The 20,370-nt window shown below is 41.2% G+C and overlaps 1 protein-coding gene across 4 annotated transcripts in view; it reads right to left on the reverse strand.

Annotated features, from left to right (window-relative positions):
- Positions 1-20,370, reverse strand: part of Nek7 (NIMA-related kinase 7) — a 127,446-nt gene that overhangs the window by 4,262 nt on the left and 102,814 nt on the right. For all 4 annotated transcript variants that reach the window (NM_001108346.3, XM_087581224.1, XM_087581221.1 and 1 more), the window contains 2 exons: positions 12,794-12,888; positions 8,761-8,874 (listed from right to left, as the gene is read on the reverse strand). In NM_001108346.3, the coding sequence (NP_001101816.1) occupies positions 8,761-8,874; positions 12,794-12,888 (209 nt within the window). The remainder of the gene's footprint in view (positions 1-8,760; positions 8,875-12,793; positions 12,889-20,370) is intronic.

Below are 20,370 nucleotides of genomic sequence, written 5' to 3' on the forward strand. Positions count from 1 at the left end.
AAGAACTTTGTGTTACTGTCCTAAAAATTCTAACTTGGTCTACAGGTCTCTCTGCATGGCCACTTCTGAGAAAGGGTGAGAGAGCCATTGACACGGTGCAGGGCGGACTGTAGGTCATTTGTTTTTCAAGAGATTGCTAGCACTGACAGTCATTACAAGTTGGTGTTTTATAGCCATAGAAATCCTATGACCAAAAAACAAGTTGGGAGGAAAGGGTTTATTTGACTGATAACTTTCCACAGTGTCCATTAAAGGAAGCCAGGACACGAATTCAAATTAGGCAGAAACCTAGAGGCAGAGGCTATGAGGAGTGCTGCTTATTGGCTCACTCACCCTGCTTTTTTATAAAACACACAACTACCAGCCTAGTGGTGATACAACCCGCAATGGGCTGGGCCTTCACTCTTACGGAAGTGTTTGCTGAAGGATTGTGGCCTGGAAGTGGATAGGAACTCCACAGGAAGTCAGCAGAGTCAATTAACATAGACCCTTGGGGCTCTCAAAGACAGAACCACCAACCAAAGAGCACACACAGGCTGGACCTAACCCCCCTCCCCCAAACACACGTAGCAGATGTGCAGCTTGGCCTTTATGTGGGTCCCAGACAACTGGAACAGGGGCTGTCCCAAAAGCCGTTGCTTGTCTGTCTGTGGGATCTGTTCTCCTAGCTATGTGGCCTTGTCACACCTCAGTAGAAGAGGATGTACTTAGCCTGACAGAGACTTGATATGCCAGGGTGGGGAGATACAGGAGGTAGGGGGTGGGGCAGTCCAGCCTCTCATAGAAGAGGGGAAGGTGGGGGTAAGAATTGTGGGAGGAGGGTGACTAGAATGTAAAGTGAATTAAAAAATCATTTATACAATTAAAGTATACACATACACACATGAAAATGTCTTACAGTCAGGTCTTATGGGGGGCATTTTCTAGTTGAGGTTAACTCCTTTCAAATAACTCTAGCTTGTATCATATATATATATATATATATATATATATATATATATATATATATATATAAAACAGGCCACACAATCAGGCTCTAACAGTAATGGCTCTGGAGTCACAATTCATAGGACAATTTGGATCAAATAGGAGCAGCTTTATACTCAAGACACTCAACTGTTGACACAAATGTGTTCATACGAATATTATGACCCAGCATTGACAGTTTTAATTGCAACTGCAGTGTTCTTTTAACAATGACCCAACCATGAAACTAGCAGGACCTTCTCCAAACAAAAGGAACTTGGATTCAACTTAGAGCAATCTTGTCATTAGATTATAATCAAGACCTCTGGTCCTCACACTGGGAAGACTGGATTGAAATCCTAGGTTTTTTGTTTTGTTTTTTTTTTAAATAAGCTCCAGAGAAAGGAGTATGGAAGTCCTTATATAATATCCTCATAAAAATAAAAAGTGACACTAAGTGTTCTCTCAAAGTCAGACATTAAAGTCAAACATTAAAGATCAGATGAGATCATTATATGCAAGACCTTACTCAGTGGTATGTGTGTGTGTGTGTGCGCACGCATGCTTCTAAGAAAAGCTACACAGGTTGAGCTATCCACTAGCTTGAAGCAATTTTCCTATTTCTGCCACCTGAGTGCTGGGGATTAAAGGCCTGGTCCCTTAGTATTATCTTTCTAAAATGTTTCTCTAGCTCTCTGGAAAAAAGCAAGCTATTCTGAAATTCTTCAACAACCATCCAATGCTTTGCAATGACAGTAACTACTATATTTTTAACCACACTAAAAGAAAATGACAAGAAAATGAAGTCAAGATTGCTATCTCCATCCTTCTTTTTTTTTTTGTTTAAGTTTTACTTTCTAAGATCACTACGCTTAAATGTTTGCTTAAATGTGTGTGTTGAACCAAGATCTATCCAGTTATTACTTTAAAGACCAGCATCTAATTTATAACCTTGACAAAAACAAGAACAGAGAATGGAAGCCAAAAGATCCTTTTTTAATCGCACAAAGCTTACTTTTCACCTTGTACCTTTTTAAGATCATATGTTATTGTTTTTAATAGAGTATTCCAAAAAGGTCTATCCACATAAGAGCCTTTACAAAGCTAGAGAAAACTGCTACCATGTATGTGCTTCAGAGGTCTTTAAAAAGGAACACAGAAACATTTAAATGACTAGAAGCTAATAAAATGATTCTATATAATATCTGTAAAGTTATAAATTTAATGCTTTCAAATTCAGTGGATAAATCATTAATATATTTTGATCTATGTCTTTCCAAAGAGATATCAAAGCATGCAGCCAAAAACCAGGAATATTAAAGAGAGTGTCAAGAGTCATTGTTCTCAGGGTGCTAACCCAATTACAGTTCAAGTTTAGCCACGTAGGGGTAATAACAGTCAGCTCTTTGTGCGTTATCGCTTTAGGTCACCACCACAATTCTCAATAGGACAATAAAGACTAATTCTATTGGTACTGTTCTTTATCACCCCCATCCTAATCCCTCTGAGACCAATTATGCTGTATCAGCCTTCCAGATATGCCCAATTTCCATCTATCCAAGGACACACTTTAGCACCCCAATGTGGACCTAATACATTCAAGCCACTATATCTGGAGCTTTAGATATTTATACAAAATGATTAGGCATATCCAGCATGGACACCAAAGTGTCACTAATGATTGACCTTGGGGTAAAGAAAAAAAAATGCCATTGTACACTGACGTGATGTAATGTCTGCATTTCACAATCGGAGATCATTCAGCATCTTTATAAACTGAAAGTCTTACAGAAAGTTACATGGTTTTATAGGATCCCACAGGATATATGAAACACAGGGCAGCGTTTTGGAGTCATGTCTTCAAGGAATAATTCCCCAGTGTCACTTCTGTAACACAGGTGAATATGGGAACACACACACACAGCTTAATCTTGCACAGCAACCGTTTGGAGAGTGACCAAATAGCACAGTGCTGAGACTAGGAAATTTACTAAAACAGTTTTAAGAAGAAACATCAAATGTTCACAGTTTCTGAGATAAGACCGGATGAGAATTCAAATAATAGCATAACAGTAATATTCACATTCAATAAGTACACACGCTATAGTAAATATTTTTATTTCACTTGGACTATGCATTAAATGCACCTAAAGATTAAAGGCACCTCTAAAACTGCCTGTGTAACAAAGGTTATTAATGGCATTCATTTTGGTGTTATTATAAGGTTGGGAAGGAGTTGCCTGCACCAATTTAAACCAATCTGACTAATTTTTAATAATAACCGTAAGTAATTCATAAAAATTCTATTAGAACTTGAGAAACTAGAATTTGGTAAATAAATATCTGATTTGTTAAGTTCAAATATTTTCTATTACTTATAAACTTCCACTAATTCCAAAACTTGAGAACGAGCCTCTCCAATTTTCAAGCTTGTTTTCCTATTTACATGAGGCATGACTTTATGAGCTCAAAACCAAGGTTATTGTAGTTACTGAAAGTTTAAAGCGCCTTCCTTAAACATCTTCCTTAGGTATATCTTGATGTTTAAAACTTGAGAATTACTCGTAAATGTTAACTTAAAACCTGTCATCTCTAAGACTTTTATTTTCTTTCCCTTTGCAAACAAAGCAGCCTGATTACTTGGGGCTCATGCTTACACACTCAAATAATTGCCACTTTCCATAAAGTATTCCCCCAGTCCTTTCTTTTCATGTCATGTGGTCCCTGAGTGGCCACAGGCCAGATGAGCATCCTGGGGACATGAACACTCGTGTCAGAGAAGGTGAGGAGGACTGAGAAGTCCACAGAAGCCCAGACCTGCCTGTGGTAAGCATCTGAGTAGTTTCTGGGGCTGCCAGCTCCCTGTGGCACAAGCAGGCAGAGGGCCTTCCTCATCCAAGGCAAGTCTACCCGTCTACTGCTTTCAACACATCAAGTCTACTTGATCTATACAAATTGGAACAGAGTCTCCAACTTAGTTTCTTTAATAAAAAAAAGTTGTATTGATAAAAGAGCAGATTCCAAAAGTTGAAAATGCAGTACCAATTTTTTCAAAGCCAAATAATCCTATCAGATTCTCCAATAACCTATACAATCCACAAAAAAAAAACCAGTTTTGTTTAATTAAATATTACCACAGTTGATTGTATCACAGGGAAACTTTCTAAACCTTGTACTACATTTTAGAACAATCTGAAGTCTTGATTTGTATTTGCATGTATACATGTGTACACGCACACAAGTCACAATAATAAAACCTATCTTTGGCCAGTTCTGTTTATTTTTAATGTGCGGATGTGCCAAAAAGAATGAAAAGCGGTAGTTACTGCCAGTTTTAACATGTGAGTGAAGCACTAGACTGCAGTGCTGGGCCAAACCAGAAAAGGCCAGAAAGGAAAAGGACAGCAAGCAGACACTTCTCTAGTTTGCCAGAAAATGAAGAAGGGAGGGCATTCTGTCTTAAAAAGACAACGAAAACAACAGAGTGGGGTAAAAGCTAAGCGGGCTGCAGCTCGGAGTGAAAGCTCGCAGCTTATTTCCTACCAGTTCTGCGTGGATACAATCCCTGGGTCCACATTTCAAAGGATAATTTTATGAGATGCCGTTCCAATGAACTGTTTTTAACACCACAAACTTTCTGTCTGTGAGTTAAAGGTTTGAGAACTATAAAATGAAGTGAAGCGACGTCTGAAATAAAATGAGAGACTATATATAATCTGAAGAGTGATCAATCAATTCTGCTTCATAAAGTATAATTTGGCTTCTTCAGTTATAAAAAGCAATAACAAAGACTTATTAAGCCCAGTAAATTTTCCCAAAAAGAACTGAGAAATATGTTCTGTAAATTTGACATGACTGAGCTGGGCCTGGTGGTACAGGCCTCTAACCCCAGCTACTTGAGGGTTTAAGTCAGGGGAATCACCAGCTCAAATGCAACTGGGGTTGCAGTGTGACTTTAAACTCAGTCTACACAACTTAGTGAGATTCTTTATCTCAATTAAAAATAGAAAAGGGCTGGGCACATATCTCAATACAGTGCTTGCCTAGCAGGCGCCAGGACCTGGGGTTAATACCTGGTGTTACCCAAACAGGATGACTACGCAACATCCGCCATGAAATGAACGCTATCTCCTGTTCTCACAGTCCACTTTAGTAATGAATGAATGAATAAATAAATAAATAATATAACCATCTTATAGGTGTCTAATTTTTTTTTTCCTACTCAAAGCACTCCTGTTAAGTCTGTTTTCTGGGACCAAGATGAACCCATTTTCAGTTTATCTGTGAATCCTTCGTTTGACGTTCAAAACTTTTTACCATTTAGATATTCAAGTTATTTTTCCCTCCAGGGTCTAAAGAGACAACTGACACATGATTTCTACGACTGTTCCAGGGTCTCTACAAGAAATGAAGCCCAGGGACAAAGTGTGTGTCATTTCCTAGTCAATGCCCCAGATGTCTGAGTTGATGAAGCTTATGTAAAAGAATGAGAAGAAAGCCCACATCGGCCGATAGGCCGCTGGGAATTCTTGTGCCTCACTAGACAATTCTTTTGAGAAGTTTCTATCATTCCATTATTACTGATTAGGCTGTTGTTTTCAAATTTCTTCTTTTTAATACCAGCTCCATTACTTTCTCATTCCTTCAATCGATCCATCACTCAACTTTTAAAATCCATCAGGCCTAGCCAAGAGCAGAGCGGCTGCAGACGCTTGACATTGTGGAGATGATGGTGTATATACTATACCGAGGAGCAGCCATCATGGGCTATGACTGCCCAGGGAAGGCGAGGGGCAGAAGAGTCAGGGGAATGGTAGAGAAGGCCAGCAGGCACAGAGGAAACAGCATCCTATAAAGCATGAAGAACCACGGACCTCATAGCAGAACTCACACTAGCCATGAAGGGAAAGGAGAAGCAGCCATGACCATTAAGTGTTAAGTAGAGGTCAGACCAAGCAGGCAAATGGAGACAGTTTAAACTGAGAACAATCTGAGGGAAGGTAACTGCTTTCAAGTACAGTAAGTCTCTACTCACATATGGATGAGGGTGTTACAGGGATAAAAAAAGACTAAGGAATACCAAATTTGCATAAAACAAAATCATAAACAAAGGTCACAATATACATTTTCTAAGAGCCTCCATGCATTGCTGAAATATTTTAATCTAGAACCTACATTATATGTACACAAACGCCATACTTCAGAAGGAAAGATCTGATGTACCAATATTTCCAAAGCATATTGCTTTGAATTTTAGTGTTAAACTGTATTTATCATGTATGGCACAACATTGGGGAAATTTCCAGTTTTTTAAGCACTGGAGTTCTTTTAAATTTAAACTGTATTTAAAAGTCTTGTTATTGTTCTTTACAACTCCTACTGCTGAGGTGGGCTGGCAAGGAACTCGGTACTATGATGAAGTATTCCTTTTAAGTCCTTTGTGGGCAGGAAATCTAAAAGTGTTATCAGTGCCTAAGGAAATCCGGAAAGCTCTCAACATACTCCAAGTTATCTGTTTTCATTTTTCTCTCACAGAAACCTACTGCTTTAACTATTAAAGACACATACATTGAGTCTTTCGAGCAAGTTCGGTGCTAAAGTTTGTACTTACCTTCTCATGGTCCTTACTCTCTGCCAGCCTAATACCAATGTGGACTTCTAAACCATTAAACACCCTTCATAAGAAGCACTGGAGAGGTCACTAATGTCATTACAGCGGCACGAAATCCGCTTAGGATTCCGTTGCTGCCACAAATTTGGAATCATTATTTCATAAACAAATTTAGTTCCTCATTAAGGAGGGGAAACATTTATCAACAGCGCCAGCGTTTCCAAGTCTTGTAGGACTCTCCTGATCAGATTAAAGCAAGTCTGTTATACAGGCTGCATGCTCGTCAGCACGATTTTCAAGTTTGCTTCTTACGAATCATTTTCCATGTTTACCAAAGGCGTCATGGCCGTCCACTTCATGGGGGCATGACAAAGGCTTTACCATTACCAGAGACTGCACCGTCTCCTTTGGAAGGTGCGCCATATAACACGTTTTGCTTTATAGCTCTTTTTTGGAACTGGTAACTATACATGGTGAAGTAAAAAAAAAAAGTGGAATCTATTTTCCTTTCCCAACTTGAAGACCTTCTATCTGGGCCAGACTTTGATATTTGCCCCTTGGCTGAGAAGCCGCATATCCAACTTCACACTTAGCTGCAGTGAAGTAGCCCTGCAGGCAGGCCGACTTCAACGAACCACTAGTGGTATCATCATTAAAATCCTGCTGAAGGTCACCATGGTAACCGCCTGCTGAGGCTTCGCTGCTGCACCCGGCATCTCCTAATCAGCTACCATGTGAAATGCAAATTCAGACAGTCTGAAAATTAGTCAAGAAGAATAGGGGATGAGGATGCAGATACGTGAAATATTCATGCGCTTCACGGAGAAAAGAAGGCAGCGAGAATGACACAACAAAGAGCGGCGCCTGACATTCCTGCTATCCATTTTGCATTATTGTTCGCACTCTCCTGTATTTCTAGGCCGAGGAGTTCTGAAGTTGGCTTTGTGAAAGGCCGTATTGGTATTCCGTACCCAAAATAGTAATTAAAAAATGGCTAACATGAGAGCATTAGCATCAAAATAAAGATAATACTTTAAATTACCACCATGGCTTCCTAAGAGTATATTCTAATTATCTAAAATGCGATGCCATGGAAGCAAAAAAATGTAGGCATCGCTCGTTATTAGTATCGAACTATTAGATGAATGTGTACTAATTATATTCTGGGAACGCACATGATTTACATAGAGTAAAAAAAAATATATCTTTAGAGATGTTCATTATCCAGGCTGCTATGAGCTCAGATTCCCTGGTAGGATACTAAAACCAGATGCTATCCATTTCACAATAGAAAGCATGACAAGATCACTTAATATGCGGACACTATAATTGTTCTTCATTTTTCCTTTGCTCCTTTCCATTTTCCTGGGGCAGAAATATCTGTTGCTCATGAGACGGAGATGTCCAAGGCTTTAGTGCTTTCATAGGTAGGTCCCAGATGAGAAGTCCCAAACGAGCCTGTAAGCTCATCTTAGTTGACCCGCGACACTACCACTCTGCACGCCCTCAAATAATCATGATATGTTAGGATAAAATGGAAGATGCCGTTTAATGAAAAACTGGATGTTGGGTAAGTTCCAAAACAACTCATTCCAGTGCACGAGCAAGGCAAGCATGGATTCAGATCTTGAAAGCCTTTGAAAATTGCCAGTCCCATCCAATTTATTTTATAAACAGGTCTAGCACAGGTAACCATAAAACACTCACCCAGAGGAATGTGGCTGAAGCGGTGATGGGTGGTAGGGCAGGTATGGCCCAAGGACCAAGAAAGAAAAAGGCTCAGAGACAAGTGGCTGAGAGGTTCATGATTCAGACTTGGAAAACACCAGGATCAAAGTTCTACCAAAGTAAGTTCTCATTGTTTTCTTGTCTATGAGGTTGGGATGGAGGATACAGCCTGTCACAAGAGGCTGGGGGAATGAGGGCTGGGTTGGAATGCTTGCCTTCATTGGGTTCACTTCACACCAGGAAAGAACTATCTACGGTTCCCTCACGTGTTGCGTCGGGTCCCACTCCTCTCTATGAGCTGCAGAGTGAGTCTAACAGCGAGACTCAGAAGATATAAGGAATCAAAGCACTCTTTCTGCTACCTGGGCCATCCATCTGTGTTTCTAAGTAAAGTAAAATCTCTTAGTAAAGTATGTTGACAAAATGAACCGATGTATGGGCTGAAGAGTCCTCACCTCCTCGGAATAGTGATCTGATGGGAGAGGTGGGTAGTCACACTGTTCTATCTTCTTACACAGAGAGTACAGATTCATCTTGTCTCCGTAGAAAGGACTCTGCAACGCCGCCATCTGCAAAACACAGTGAAATTGATGTACGTACAAAGTAACTCTAAAGGCGACTGCATCGGGTACGGGAAACTGAGGCAGAAAATAATTATGAACACTTTGAATAAAAGTGTATGAGCATTTTGATTTTTATGATTACTTTTTTCTGAGCATTAAGTGTGAAAAATACTAATTTTATTTTTTGAAACATTTAAAACTCCTTAAGAGAAACAGCTAGCACAACTCATACAACGTATAATAATATTAAGAAATGGAAGATAATGTGTGTAGGTATACAGTCATATTTCATCACAAAACAGCTATTAAGTGGTATGGCTCAACTATGTAATGGTCAAATATAAAGCTGATGTCAAATTGAATTAAATATATCAAGGACTTAGGGGACAGAAGGCATGACATATACATTATACATAGTATATTCTTTAAAAAAGATTACTTTGTGAAAGAAAAGACATTTTTAACACTGTAATAGATTCTTAAATAGTTTAAATCATAACTGTTCTTTTAATAATGTCTCAGAAACATTAAATGTGTTAAAAAAATCCATAACTCCTAGATACAATTCAAGGTATCCAAAGGTGATTTTTTTTTAAACGTGGAAAAAAAAAAAACATGACTTAGAGGATAAAGCACTTTAAAAAAGACATTACTGAATTTCAATGTGTTTTAAGACAAGGTTTCAACTTGACATTTAGAAGCACAAGCAGCTACTTGGTAAGCAAGGTTGCAAACTAAAAAATTCAATTTAAAATGTTCGCATCCTGTTCAAAACCTTCTAAATCTCTGAGCCGCAGCCGCCGGAATACAGCGTGGAGGGGCAAGCTGCCCCCAAGTCAGTCACCCTTTTCTACATGTGCTAATAAGTTTGATTTTGGAAGGACAATGTGTACATTCCCCAGACAGGCAGTGTGTGTGTGAAACACGCTGGTCCATGCTGTGCTACTCAGTGAGCGTCAGTGGGGACAGGACAAGCTGAAAATGGCTCTCATCTGTCTTCTGTGCAATAGGCTGGGCTTAACTCCTTCAGAGCCTCAGCCTGGAGGGGGGCAGGGCTAGAAATCCGCCTGGAAAGCAGTTTTACAGCCAGTTTCCCCCAACCTACATTTCATACAAAACCTACACACACTCACACAGAATAACCTTGGGGATGGTTGTCCCGCAAGACAATGTAAAGTAAATAACAATTTGAATGTCCTAAACACACAACAATCAGCAAGAATTTCTAAGGGAGGACCCACCACCATCATAAACAACATTTACATTTAAAATGTAAGGACGCTATACAATAAAATCAAGTGTTTAAAAAAAAATGCCACCTTAAAAATGCATTGTCGATACGAACTAGCATCTTTCCACCTCTCTAAGACCTTAAGTAAATGTACATCCATTTTCTATCATATGATGAGAGTTCATTATATTACTTTTGTCTCAATACTGCAGAGTGTTAAAAAAAAAATCTGGGTGTCCCCTAAGGAGTTAAATAGGAATAGTATATTTTCATGCATCTCCTGCTTTGACAGATGAAAAATGTCAACTGTCCTGTTTTTATTTTCAAGCTTTTGCACTATTCATCTGGTTCATTAGTGCATCTCGGCGCTGCCCCTGACAGCTGCTCGCCCGCTCCTCCCAGCAGCTGAATTTTTCAGGCTAATTTGATCCTCCACACTGAGACGATCGCTAGAATGATTGACTCGCTCCCTGACCTCCAGGGTCTGACTTTCCTCATTAGTATTCTGGGGGTGTCGGAGGGACGAAAGCCCACTGTCTGTCTTCGGGCCTGGTGGCAGCTCTCTTTTTTTTTTGAACTGTAAGCCACCAACCTACAACCCTGTAAGGATGCGATTGCTGCACTGAACAATAAAGGAAATGTGTAAAACCTACGTTTCCATGTAAAGGTCCGTGTAGCAAAGCATAGCATCTTGATTTTAATTAGTAAAGTCTACTTTGTTGCATATCAATTAAAACCGCACTCCTAGTTTTTTTTTTTTTTTTTCTTTCTTCAAAGGTTTCGGGAATATTTGAAAGTCTAATTTCCTGAGTTTAAAGTACGTTCTGAAAAAGGGCTTCCTACTCCTTCATTGTTAAGGGTGATTTCTTGGTGGATTATGATAGGGAAAAAAAAATCTATCTCATGTTATAGACAGTTCTGAAAGGCGAAATTACACCAAAAGATAAATGAAGAAATACGGAATATGAAGACACTGAATGTTCTGTAAAAGTTCTCAACTCTTCGAGAAGGGTTCAGAGATAGACCGTAGCATGAACGTGGTAAACACTTGAAATTAGCAAGTCATGTGTTCCTTGAGAACGTGGGAATGGTCAAAGAAAGAACTCTTATTTTGGTGATCATATATACAAGTGGACCCTGCCTCTTAAAGGCAACTATACAATGTGGATAATCGTTTCAATTTTGATATGAGATTGTTAGCATTGAAAGATCCAATAAACATCTTCCTCTAACACTAACTTAGCTAATACTACCTCAGCTCAGGCTTTCTCCTGCCACTGCTAAATTTCATTGCATTATTAGGAACTTATTTCCTACCTACTTTTAGGCTGTTTAAAGAGATAATATTCCTTTGATTTCAGATTATGGTCCGAACTATTCTAATGCTACCTAGCCAGGTTAAAAGAAATTAAAACACACACACACACACACACACACACACACACACACACACACACACACACGAAGTGATTAATTTAGAAAATTACTCTGAAGCCAATTCTTATCAATATTGCCTTCCAAAAATCATCAGCCAAATCCAGAGTGAGCCCAAACCTCCTGGCACTCCATGGGCACATTAGGATACACAAACAGAATGGGCCCCTCATGGGCACATGAATACAGCCACATGTGCTCTGTTACATCACTGACACCCAGAGCTGTGGTGAGTTCATGCAAGAGCACTGTGAAGCCCCTTGAGCAGTCTTTGGTCATCGGAGAAAGCCCCCAACCGGAAAGGTCAGTTTCCCTAAATGAAGGAATCTGAAATCAGCAAAACTCCAAAAGGTCAATATGCATTTCACAAAGCACATCATGGAGCTACCACCAAGTAAACGTGGCACGATCATGACAGATGACACTGGGTCAGGAGAACAAAACAGACACGGACTTTAGATTCCTTCCTGAAACGTAGAAATTATTCCATGCATTGTGTTTCAACTCAGGAAAGCTTACTTAGATGCTCACTGATTTTAATTGTCATCTTCGACTCTGTATCTTCCTGATGTATAATTAAAATTCTTTCCTAGGAGTCACTGACTTGGGAGACTGTCAATGCCACTGCTTTGGAGGATGGTGAAAACTGTGTTAGCAAGGCCCCCTTTTCTACAGCGACAGGACTGCAGCTCACTATCAACAGAAAACCCGCCCAGGGGATGCTAACCCCTATGCTAAGAACAGAATTTGAGCCTAAGTGGTAACCTGCAAGGCTTAGCTATTTGGAAGCCACCCTTAAAACTGGATTTCACTTGTATAAATGGGAAACAACATACTGATAAAGAGACTTAAATACTTTTGTGTCTTAAATCTATGACATTATTCTCCTGCAGTGCATTAAAACGGTGCATTCACTCATTTCTCTCTCTCTCTCTCTCTCTCTCTCTCTCTCTCTCTCTCTCTCTCTCTTTCGTGTGTGTGTGTGTGTGTGTGTGCGCGCGCGCACACACACACACACACACATGATAAACAGAACAGCATTTTATTAAAACAAGAATTAAAAAATAAAGTTCTTGTCAAAAACATGTCAAAATATATTAGACAAAATAAGTACGTTGGGGCTTATAATAAGTCATTACCTGGTGAATTAATTCATCTCCACAAAAACAGACTACAAAATATCATCCGGCACCAGCTATAATATCGCCTGTGTAACATGTGACACTGTGTCAGTGTATAGGACTTATCAACAGTGCCTACCTCATACAGCAGACAGCCGAGAGACCAGATGTCAGACTTGAAGTTGTATCCGTTCTCATGGATCCTCTCTGGAGACATGTAGTAAGGCGTGCCCACTGAAAAGACAAATCCAGTAAAACTAGCACCATACAATGAAGATGTAGCGACCGGAAGAAATTAAAGGATGATTTGAGGGGGCCAAAGCAGGGTGGGGGCAGGGGTGCAATGTGTGGGAGGGTTATAGGGAAGAGTTGGAAGGGAAAAATAATGGAATAGGTAACTTTTTTTAAAAGGCAAACAAGAAATATTGAAAAATTAAATATAAAATTTTAAGTTGAAAAAAGAAAAGTTAGCAAGATGTTGTTAGGCTCACCAGGTTTTTCCTGAGAATTCTCGGTTTATTTCCCCTTATTATTCAAGAGTACATTAATATCTATGCTATAATAAAACTGTGATGGCTTAAACCATTCATTGTCTCCCTGGATCACTCCAAGGGGGATGCAAGGAAAACTAGGGTTTTTGTTTTGTTTTGTTTTGTTTTGTTTTTCCAGAGAAAGCTATGCAAAGGATTCGCATGGGGTTTTCCTCTTTCCAATATGGCTTCTCTATTGCAAATAACTGAACATAATAATATTTTAAGTTAAATATTAGATAAGATCTATGAGGAGTATATAAACGCTGCATGCTCAACCAGCTTCTATAAAAGCAGCCCTGAGGACACAGCCCTGGCTCCTGACACACAGGATCAAACTGCCAGTGCTGTACTTGGTCACTGTGGAGGGGACAGAGGGACTGCCATGAGTCAGACATTGTGCTAGCCTGAGAAAGGGGCCTTAGCACCGACGCTAAAGGACCCGAATTCCTGCTCTTACAGTTTTTAAGATCATTTGGATACTTTTTGGTTTTGTTTCAAAGTACATTTTTTTCCTCTTTTATGACTATATTTTCATAGAGTGAAAACAAGTGACTTTCAAAGTGAACACCTTTACTTTCAAATATCTCACTATTACGTCACCATCATTAGCCTACACCTCCTTGGTAAACAGCAAAACAAGGTCTGCACTTGGTATTCATGAATCTGATTTCCCAAAGCTAACCCTGCAATAACAGTACACCACTGGCCGTGGAGAAAGGATATTTTCTAGGTTTTCTGTTATTTAAAACAAAACAAAACTAAGTGTCTGCTATAAATCTTAAAGAGATAACTCACAGTACTGTAAAAGGAACTTCAATCAGAAACAGTATTAAGAGTCACACCAATTAACAAAGCACCACCCTTGGAAGAAGAAGTGAGCAACAGAATTGAGCTACGTCCTGAGAGAGATCTGTGTGTGGCGCCTCAACTGTGCTGAGCTTGGGAGCATCACAGTTTTACCCAGAATGGAATACATTTTCCGTGAACGGATGGTCCCTACCAGAGTGGCTCTAAGAGCCAAGCCCATACAGAAGTGAGCAAACGAATCTGATGAGGCAAGAAAATCAAACCTAAAGGAAATCCAAACTCCTCTGAGATAAACATAAGGGGGGAAACCTTAAGAAATCAGTTAATTGTAGCTTATACCTTGAAGGCAAGTTTGCATATTTTAGTAGTGCCAGAGGAAGGAGTTGTTCAGGGTGTGTGTGCGGGGGTTGGTGGGGGGGACGTAGCTTCAAAGTGTCATTATTGTGGGAAATCAACACAAGCCTGTAGCGTCTGCAGCTCAGACCACCTTCTCATAGTTTGCATAAGCAACCCCAATTACTGGCTAGATGTACACACTTCCTCTGCAGAGGAAGGCTGGTGGGTGTAGTTGCAATAATGAGAGAGCTGCTCACAGGCTTCTGGTTACAGGACATAAAGTGAGAGACAGGCAGGGAGGGAGGCCTAAAGAGGCTTCCTGGAAACCACAGGGGGCGGCTGGAAACACGGAGCTTGAAGGTTCAGAAACCTCAGAGTTTACAGAAAGCAAAGGTAATTTTAACCAGGAGCTCTGGGAAGCCTGCTGATACGTTAGGGGTTAGATATGAGTGTGAAAGATTGATGACCAGGAAGAGGACGAACAAATGCTAACACTTTACAGAGATTAGCCTCAGCCCAGCATAACACCTTAACCACAACACCAGCCCGCTCACCAACCGACAGCACCCCCACAAGTGAAGGGTACACAAAGAAAAAACGATGAGGAACTCCAAACTACACTTTAAATGACAACGATTTAATTTAGCGGAGAGGAGCACCCTCTGTAGCACTGCTGCTGGGGGGCGGGGGGTCAGTTGCAAGTGTAAATGCCGATTCTCCATCATAGCAATGGGCATCTTCCAACTGTTTCTGCATGTTTTATCGAAAGGCTTCCCGAGAATATATTACGGCGCAAACCCAAGCGCGCTACCCACCTCCTTCACAGCACATTTCCAACAGTCAGCATAGAGGTTTGCATTCTGCACTGCCGGCAAACAGACAAATGTAATTCCTGATGACCAGAGGCCTGAGAGGGAGCTTCTGGAGCGCCTCTCCAACGTGTTTCCTAATGTGCCCCTCTGCTCCAGACCCACCCGGACTGCTGGCTGAGCTGAGGCTGGATGTTCCACCCCATCACGTCACAAACATCCTTTCTCCTCTCTTTCAAACAGGCAGAACTACGCTTTTAAGGGCTTAGGAGCATTTTCAGTGCATTTACATGCACTGCTCTGTTTTCAACATTTCAACTTAATGGAGACATAATTATTTCCTAAAATCTTTCCTTAAACTCCATAGCAGCTGGTTTTTTTTTTTTTTTTTTTTTTTTTTTTTTTTTTGTGATGACTGTTGCCTGAAGAATGTTGTGGCTTTTTAAACATCTGTACAAAGAGAATCGTGGAGTGAGAAGACCAGCTATTAAAGCCATTGTGCAGACTGTGACATATGGAGGTACCCAAGGCAGCATGCTGCCCAACTCTACTTCTCTTTCAAGAATTTATGGTTATGGGTAAGATGAGAATGCATTCCGCAAGAGTAGATACTTACGCCATTTTGACCTCCTGACACGAGTAACAGTGGGCTAAGGGACGGACATTTTTGTTTTTAAATGAGAAGGCTTGGCTTCAGAAGAAAACCGCCAACAACTGCAAATGCTATCTGACCTTTCTTTAATCCACACTAACTCTGTACCGTGACAATCTTTCAACTGCAAAGATGAAACACTTTCCTGACAGGAGCTGGCCTAGCTCTATGAGACGTGTTGTCCGTGGTACATACTTCATAAAAAGTAAATACGCTTTAAAACTACTCCGAACAAAGTGACTAGTTTCTTAGAAGGTCCACAACAAACTCAAGGAAGCCAACGACTTCCTGCTGTCAAGGTGCTGTCCCGGAAGCTGTAACTAATGTGGGGAACATTACTTTACAATGAGCTATAACAAAGAACATTTTCAATGGCTTAGCCAAAAACTTAGCACTTTAATCTCTGCAGACCTGGGCAAAGAGAAAACCTGGCATAAGGAAAGACCCTCCATTATACGGTCGGATGCTGGAGTCTATCTTTGCGCTTTTAATTAAGGAGGCAGCAGAGAACCAGTCAACAGCTGGAAATGTGTTTCATGCTTTGCCTCCAGCCATGCTCTCTTCTCTTATTTATCTGCTGTGTGTGTGCACACACACAGATCACAGTGCACATGTGGAAGTCAGAGGACAGCTTGAAGGAACTCATTCGCTCCTTCTGCCATGTTGAGTCTTGGGACTACCAGGCTTGGATGCAAGCACGCTTACCCACTGAGGTATGTGGCCTGGTCGCCTAGGCCTACCTGTATTCACTCCCTCAGCTACGAGAAGGGATGGTGCATAAAACGAGCTATCTCTGAGACATGGGTTACGCTTTCATTCAACAGCGCTTCTTTAAAAAAAAACACTTTTAAAAATCCATATGGAAAATTATAGGATAAAAACTTATACAGTGTTTTTTAGAACTGTTCTTCAGGTCAGCCAAATGAGAACGTTCCAAAAGAAAGAAGCCAATTCGGCCCAGAAATGTTGCTTCTTTTTTCTCAGAGTCAGAATAAACTGCAGAATACCTTGAATGGCCCTTGCTCAGAAAACTAAAAAGACAACTTAACCATAGTTTGAATCAAATACACAAACGAGAGACAAAGCATCGATCTCCATTTTTTCTTTGTACTTAGGAGTCAGCCAGAATTGCTGCTAGCAGACCAAATGGAGGAAAGTGATCAAATTTACTTTATTATTAGGAGTATAATCTGGTGTCAACATGGGCTGTCCAGGTCAGCGTTTCTTCTGTAAAAGACATTCAGAAAATACAAATCTGTCATCTGCGAGGCACTCTTGATGACACTTTTGACACCATGGAAGGCTCAGTGGATTTCACTGCTTCTGTCCTGGACCCTGCACTGTGTGTCCAGCATCCAGAGTCCGTATGCGTGTTATCTGACTGGCTTAACAAATGTTCAGGTGCGGCCTGTGGTTGTAGGTCTGAGAGACAGGACTAAACGGAGCAGCCCCTTAATGCCATGGGGCCATAGGAGAGTCCCGCAGGGCTTGTTCCAAGGAGCTGTCTAAGATGTTGTACTGCAGTCAGTAAAGAGGCCTGCCAGGTCCGGCAAGTTGCCAAAGATAGAAGGCTCACCCTGGCAGCTTGGAATTCAAGTCCATTTCCAGACAGTTACTTCATTAAACTGACGACTGTGAACCGTGACTGAAAATGTTTATACCTCCCCAAACCACAAAAGCAGAGGAAGCGGGCAGGAAAGGCTAGAGAGGCAGAGGGCTGCACGTGTAAATTGTACTATGATACGGTACTGTGGTTGTTTTAAATAAACACTTGCTATGGTGGCTGAGAGGTTAAATGTGCACAGCTTAAAACAGAGAATAGCTTCTTCCCGGAGCAATTACTTAAGTCGAAAAAGGACTGGAAGTTAAAAATAAACCAGCGGAGGTGGCCTCGAGAACTGGCTGAACATATGCTGTCTCTACACTCCACACCGCCCTGAACAACGTGAGGTGCACAGCAAAGATGGACTCATGGAGAGGAGCCAGGAAAGGTGTGGGGACAACAAGTGCGTGACCACAGGTGGCACCTGGCACCAGTCAGGAAACCTGTGTTAATGCCTTCTTCAGAGACACTAATTTTCTGAGCTGAAATTTGAGGCTGCATCGCACTTGGAAATAGTGTGGAGAACACGAATGGTAAAACTCAGGAGACTCCAGTGTGAAATTCTGGTATCTAGCCTGAATGGTAGGCGTGCGTTTACCCTGCCCGTAACATCACAGAACCAGAGGGTTGCCCATCTCCTTTCGAAAGACAAATAGGAGTTCAGACTGTCCTATGACACAACAGCAACGAGATTTCTCCCTGGGGGGGGGGGGGGGGGGTTCATGTATTTGTCTGGAACAGACACCAATATTGGTGTGGTCGAGTTAGATTTAAAAATCTATTTCATTTTAGGATAGAGAAGAAACCACATGTGCCAATGAAATTCACACATGTGCATGCGGAAAAACCTCTCCATCTTTCCCCTTCTCAAGCCATTGTGAAGGCATGCGCATCCCCATGCAAAGGTCAGGGCACCCTAGTCCTCTGCCCTCTCACTGCGGCAGGTCTCAGAGCACCCTGGATATGTACAACTGAGTACATTTTCGTAAGCAGCAAACAGCGACCTCAACTACATATACCAGAGCATGCAATGTGGTGAGATCTGTATCTTGGATTAATTTCCTTAATTGGGCTTTTCTCCTGTTGCTTTTTTCTTTTCTTATAGCCAAGAACATGAAAGGGTAAGTCCCTAGAAGCATATTTGGTGATGAGTGAGAAGGCCCCTGTGGACTGAATAAACTTTTGGGAATAACTTTTCACGTATCACAAACCTGCCTCACTGCCCCCCTCCCCCCAAAATAAACCCCAGAAAATAACCCACTCCATTTCTATAATAAAATGAAGACTATTAAACCGTTCTTCCACTAAAAGCCCTGTCTTTCACAATGGACTGATGGGCAGAATGCTGGTGCTGTGATCCTTCCAATGGGTGTTAGCTGCACTCGTTTGCATTATGCACTTTTGAGAACGTAAAATTACACATTACAATACAGATTACCGTAGATGACCCGAAAGAGGCACAAGAGAACAGGAGGAATTCCAAGTGTGAGGGAGGCTCCTATCATGGTGAAGGGAGAGATTCCATCTCTAGAAGGTGGGAATGGCCTTTAACCAACAGGCAGTAAAGAAAAAGAGACTACAGTTCTAACAGCATCAAAAAGCTGACTTCTGCCAGGAACTTAAGATGGTGACCTACAGCCTGCAGGAGCCTTGCAGGTGACGTAAAGGTAGCTCGCTGAGGTAAGCCTGGGCATGGGACCTACGGAATTGCAACATAGTACAGTTCTGTTGTTCTATCCCACTACGTTTGTGGTGGTTTGTGAGAGCAGCAACAGGAAATCCTACATTGTGAAGCGGAGTGAGAATTCAATTCCATGTGCCAAGGACACACTCTGCCAGCCCCACAGGAGACACTGAGGGCCACAGCAAATCATACAGGGCTTAAACATGAGTGGTCTGAGAGCTTACTGGGTTGTTCTGTGAGGGTTTCCTTGTTATGGTCTGGTTTGGTTTTGGTTTTGGTGGGGGTGGGGGTGGGGGTGGGAGGTGGGAGAGTAAGAGAGGCTAATATATTCACTATGGAAGAGTAACACTTGTTATCGGAAAAACTATGATTTTTGCCTAACTCAAGTGAGCTTGGCTATTCACTGACACGAATCTAAGTAATTATCCAGACTTTACAAGTTGGTGAACTGAAGGGAGGTAGAAAAACAGTTAACAGATCAAGTGATGGTTAGTCCAGACATTTTAAAGCTTCACAAGTAAAAAATGTTTATTTTAACTGTGTAGATTGCTCAAACACAGTGATTAGCAAAGGGATAACTGAAGATGCACCCATCCAGAGAGCCATCGCCAGGGTCAATGCTCGGGAACCACAGCAAACCTCGATGCTCAGAGTATCCTAGTTTAGAAGGATGAAAACTCCTTAAGGCCACACATGACTCCATTCACAACTATTCCCATTAAAAAAGTTCATTTTTGGTTGTCTGATGTAGCTACAGCGATGCCACAAAGATAAATACAGCACAAATATAAGACCGAAGGAGGCATTTTTCCTTATCTCTGCGTTATTCCTGGGCTCTGCTCTTTTGGAGACACGGAGTGCTGCCTTTCCAGTTCATTACTATGAGGCAGGAGACCTGTTCTGGATGACGAGATAGGAAAGAAAGCATGCTGTGTCATATTCAAGCAGAAGGCTTTAGTTAAAAAGCCAGTGAGTGATCTTCATGTTCTTCCTCATCATGCAACCCCCAGACCAAATGCTGGACTGAAGATAATATAGGATCGGGGCTGCCTGAAAGGCTGTTAATGTGTGCGAGTGTGTTGGGGGAGTGGGGTTGGGGAACGGTGGGGCAGTAGTACCTGGAAAACCAAGAGCAGGCTTTAAAGTACTCTGGGGTGACAAGTGATACAAAATGTTTTAACGCAAAAGTATGTCTTAATCTTCAAAATAAACTCATCCACACTAACACATTTAGTTCAACTCTCCCTTTTATAAAAAACCTGTCCAGAGCCCCAGCTCCCAGCTTTGTTTTA

This window comes from Rattus norvegicus, chromosome 13 (genome assembly GCF_021556685.1).
Source record: "Rattus norvegicus strain SHRSP/BbbUtx chromosome 13, alternate assembly SHRSP_T2T, whole genome shotgun sequence".
In the NCBI taxonomy this organism is placed as follows: domain Eukaryota; kingdom Metazoa; phylum Chordata; class Mammalia; order Rodentia; family Muridae; genus Rattus; species Rattus norvegicus.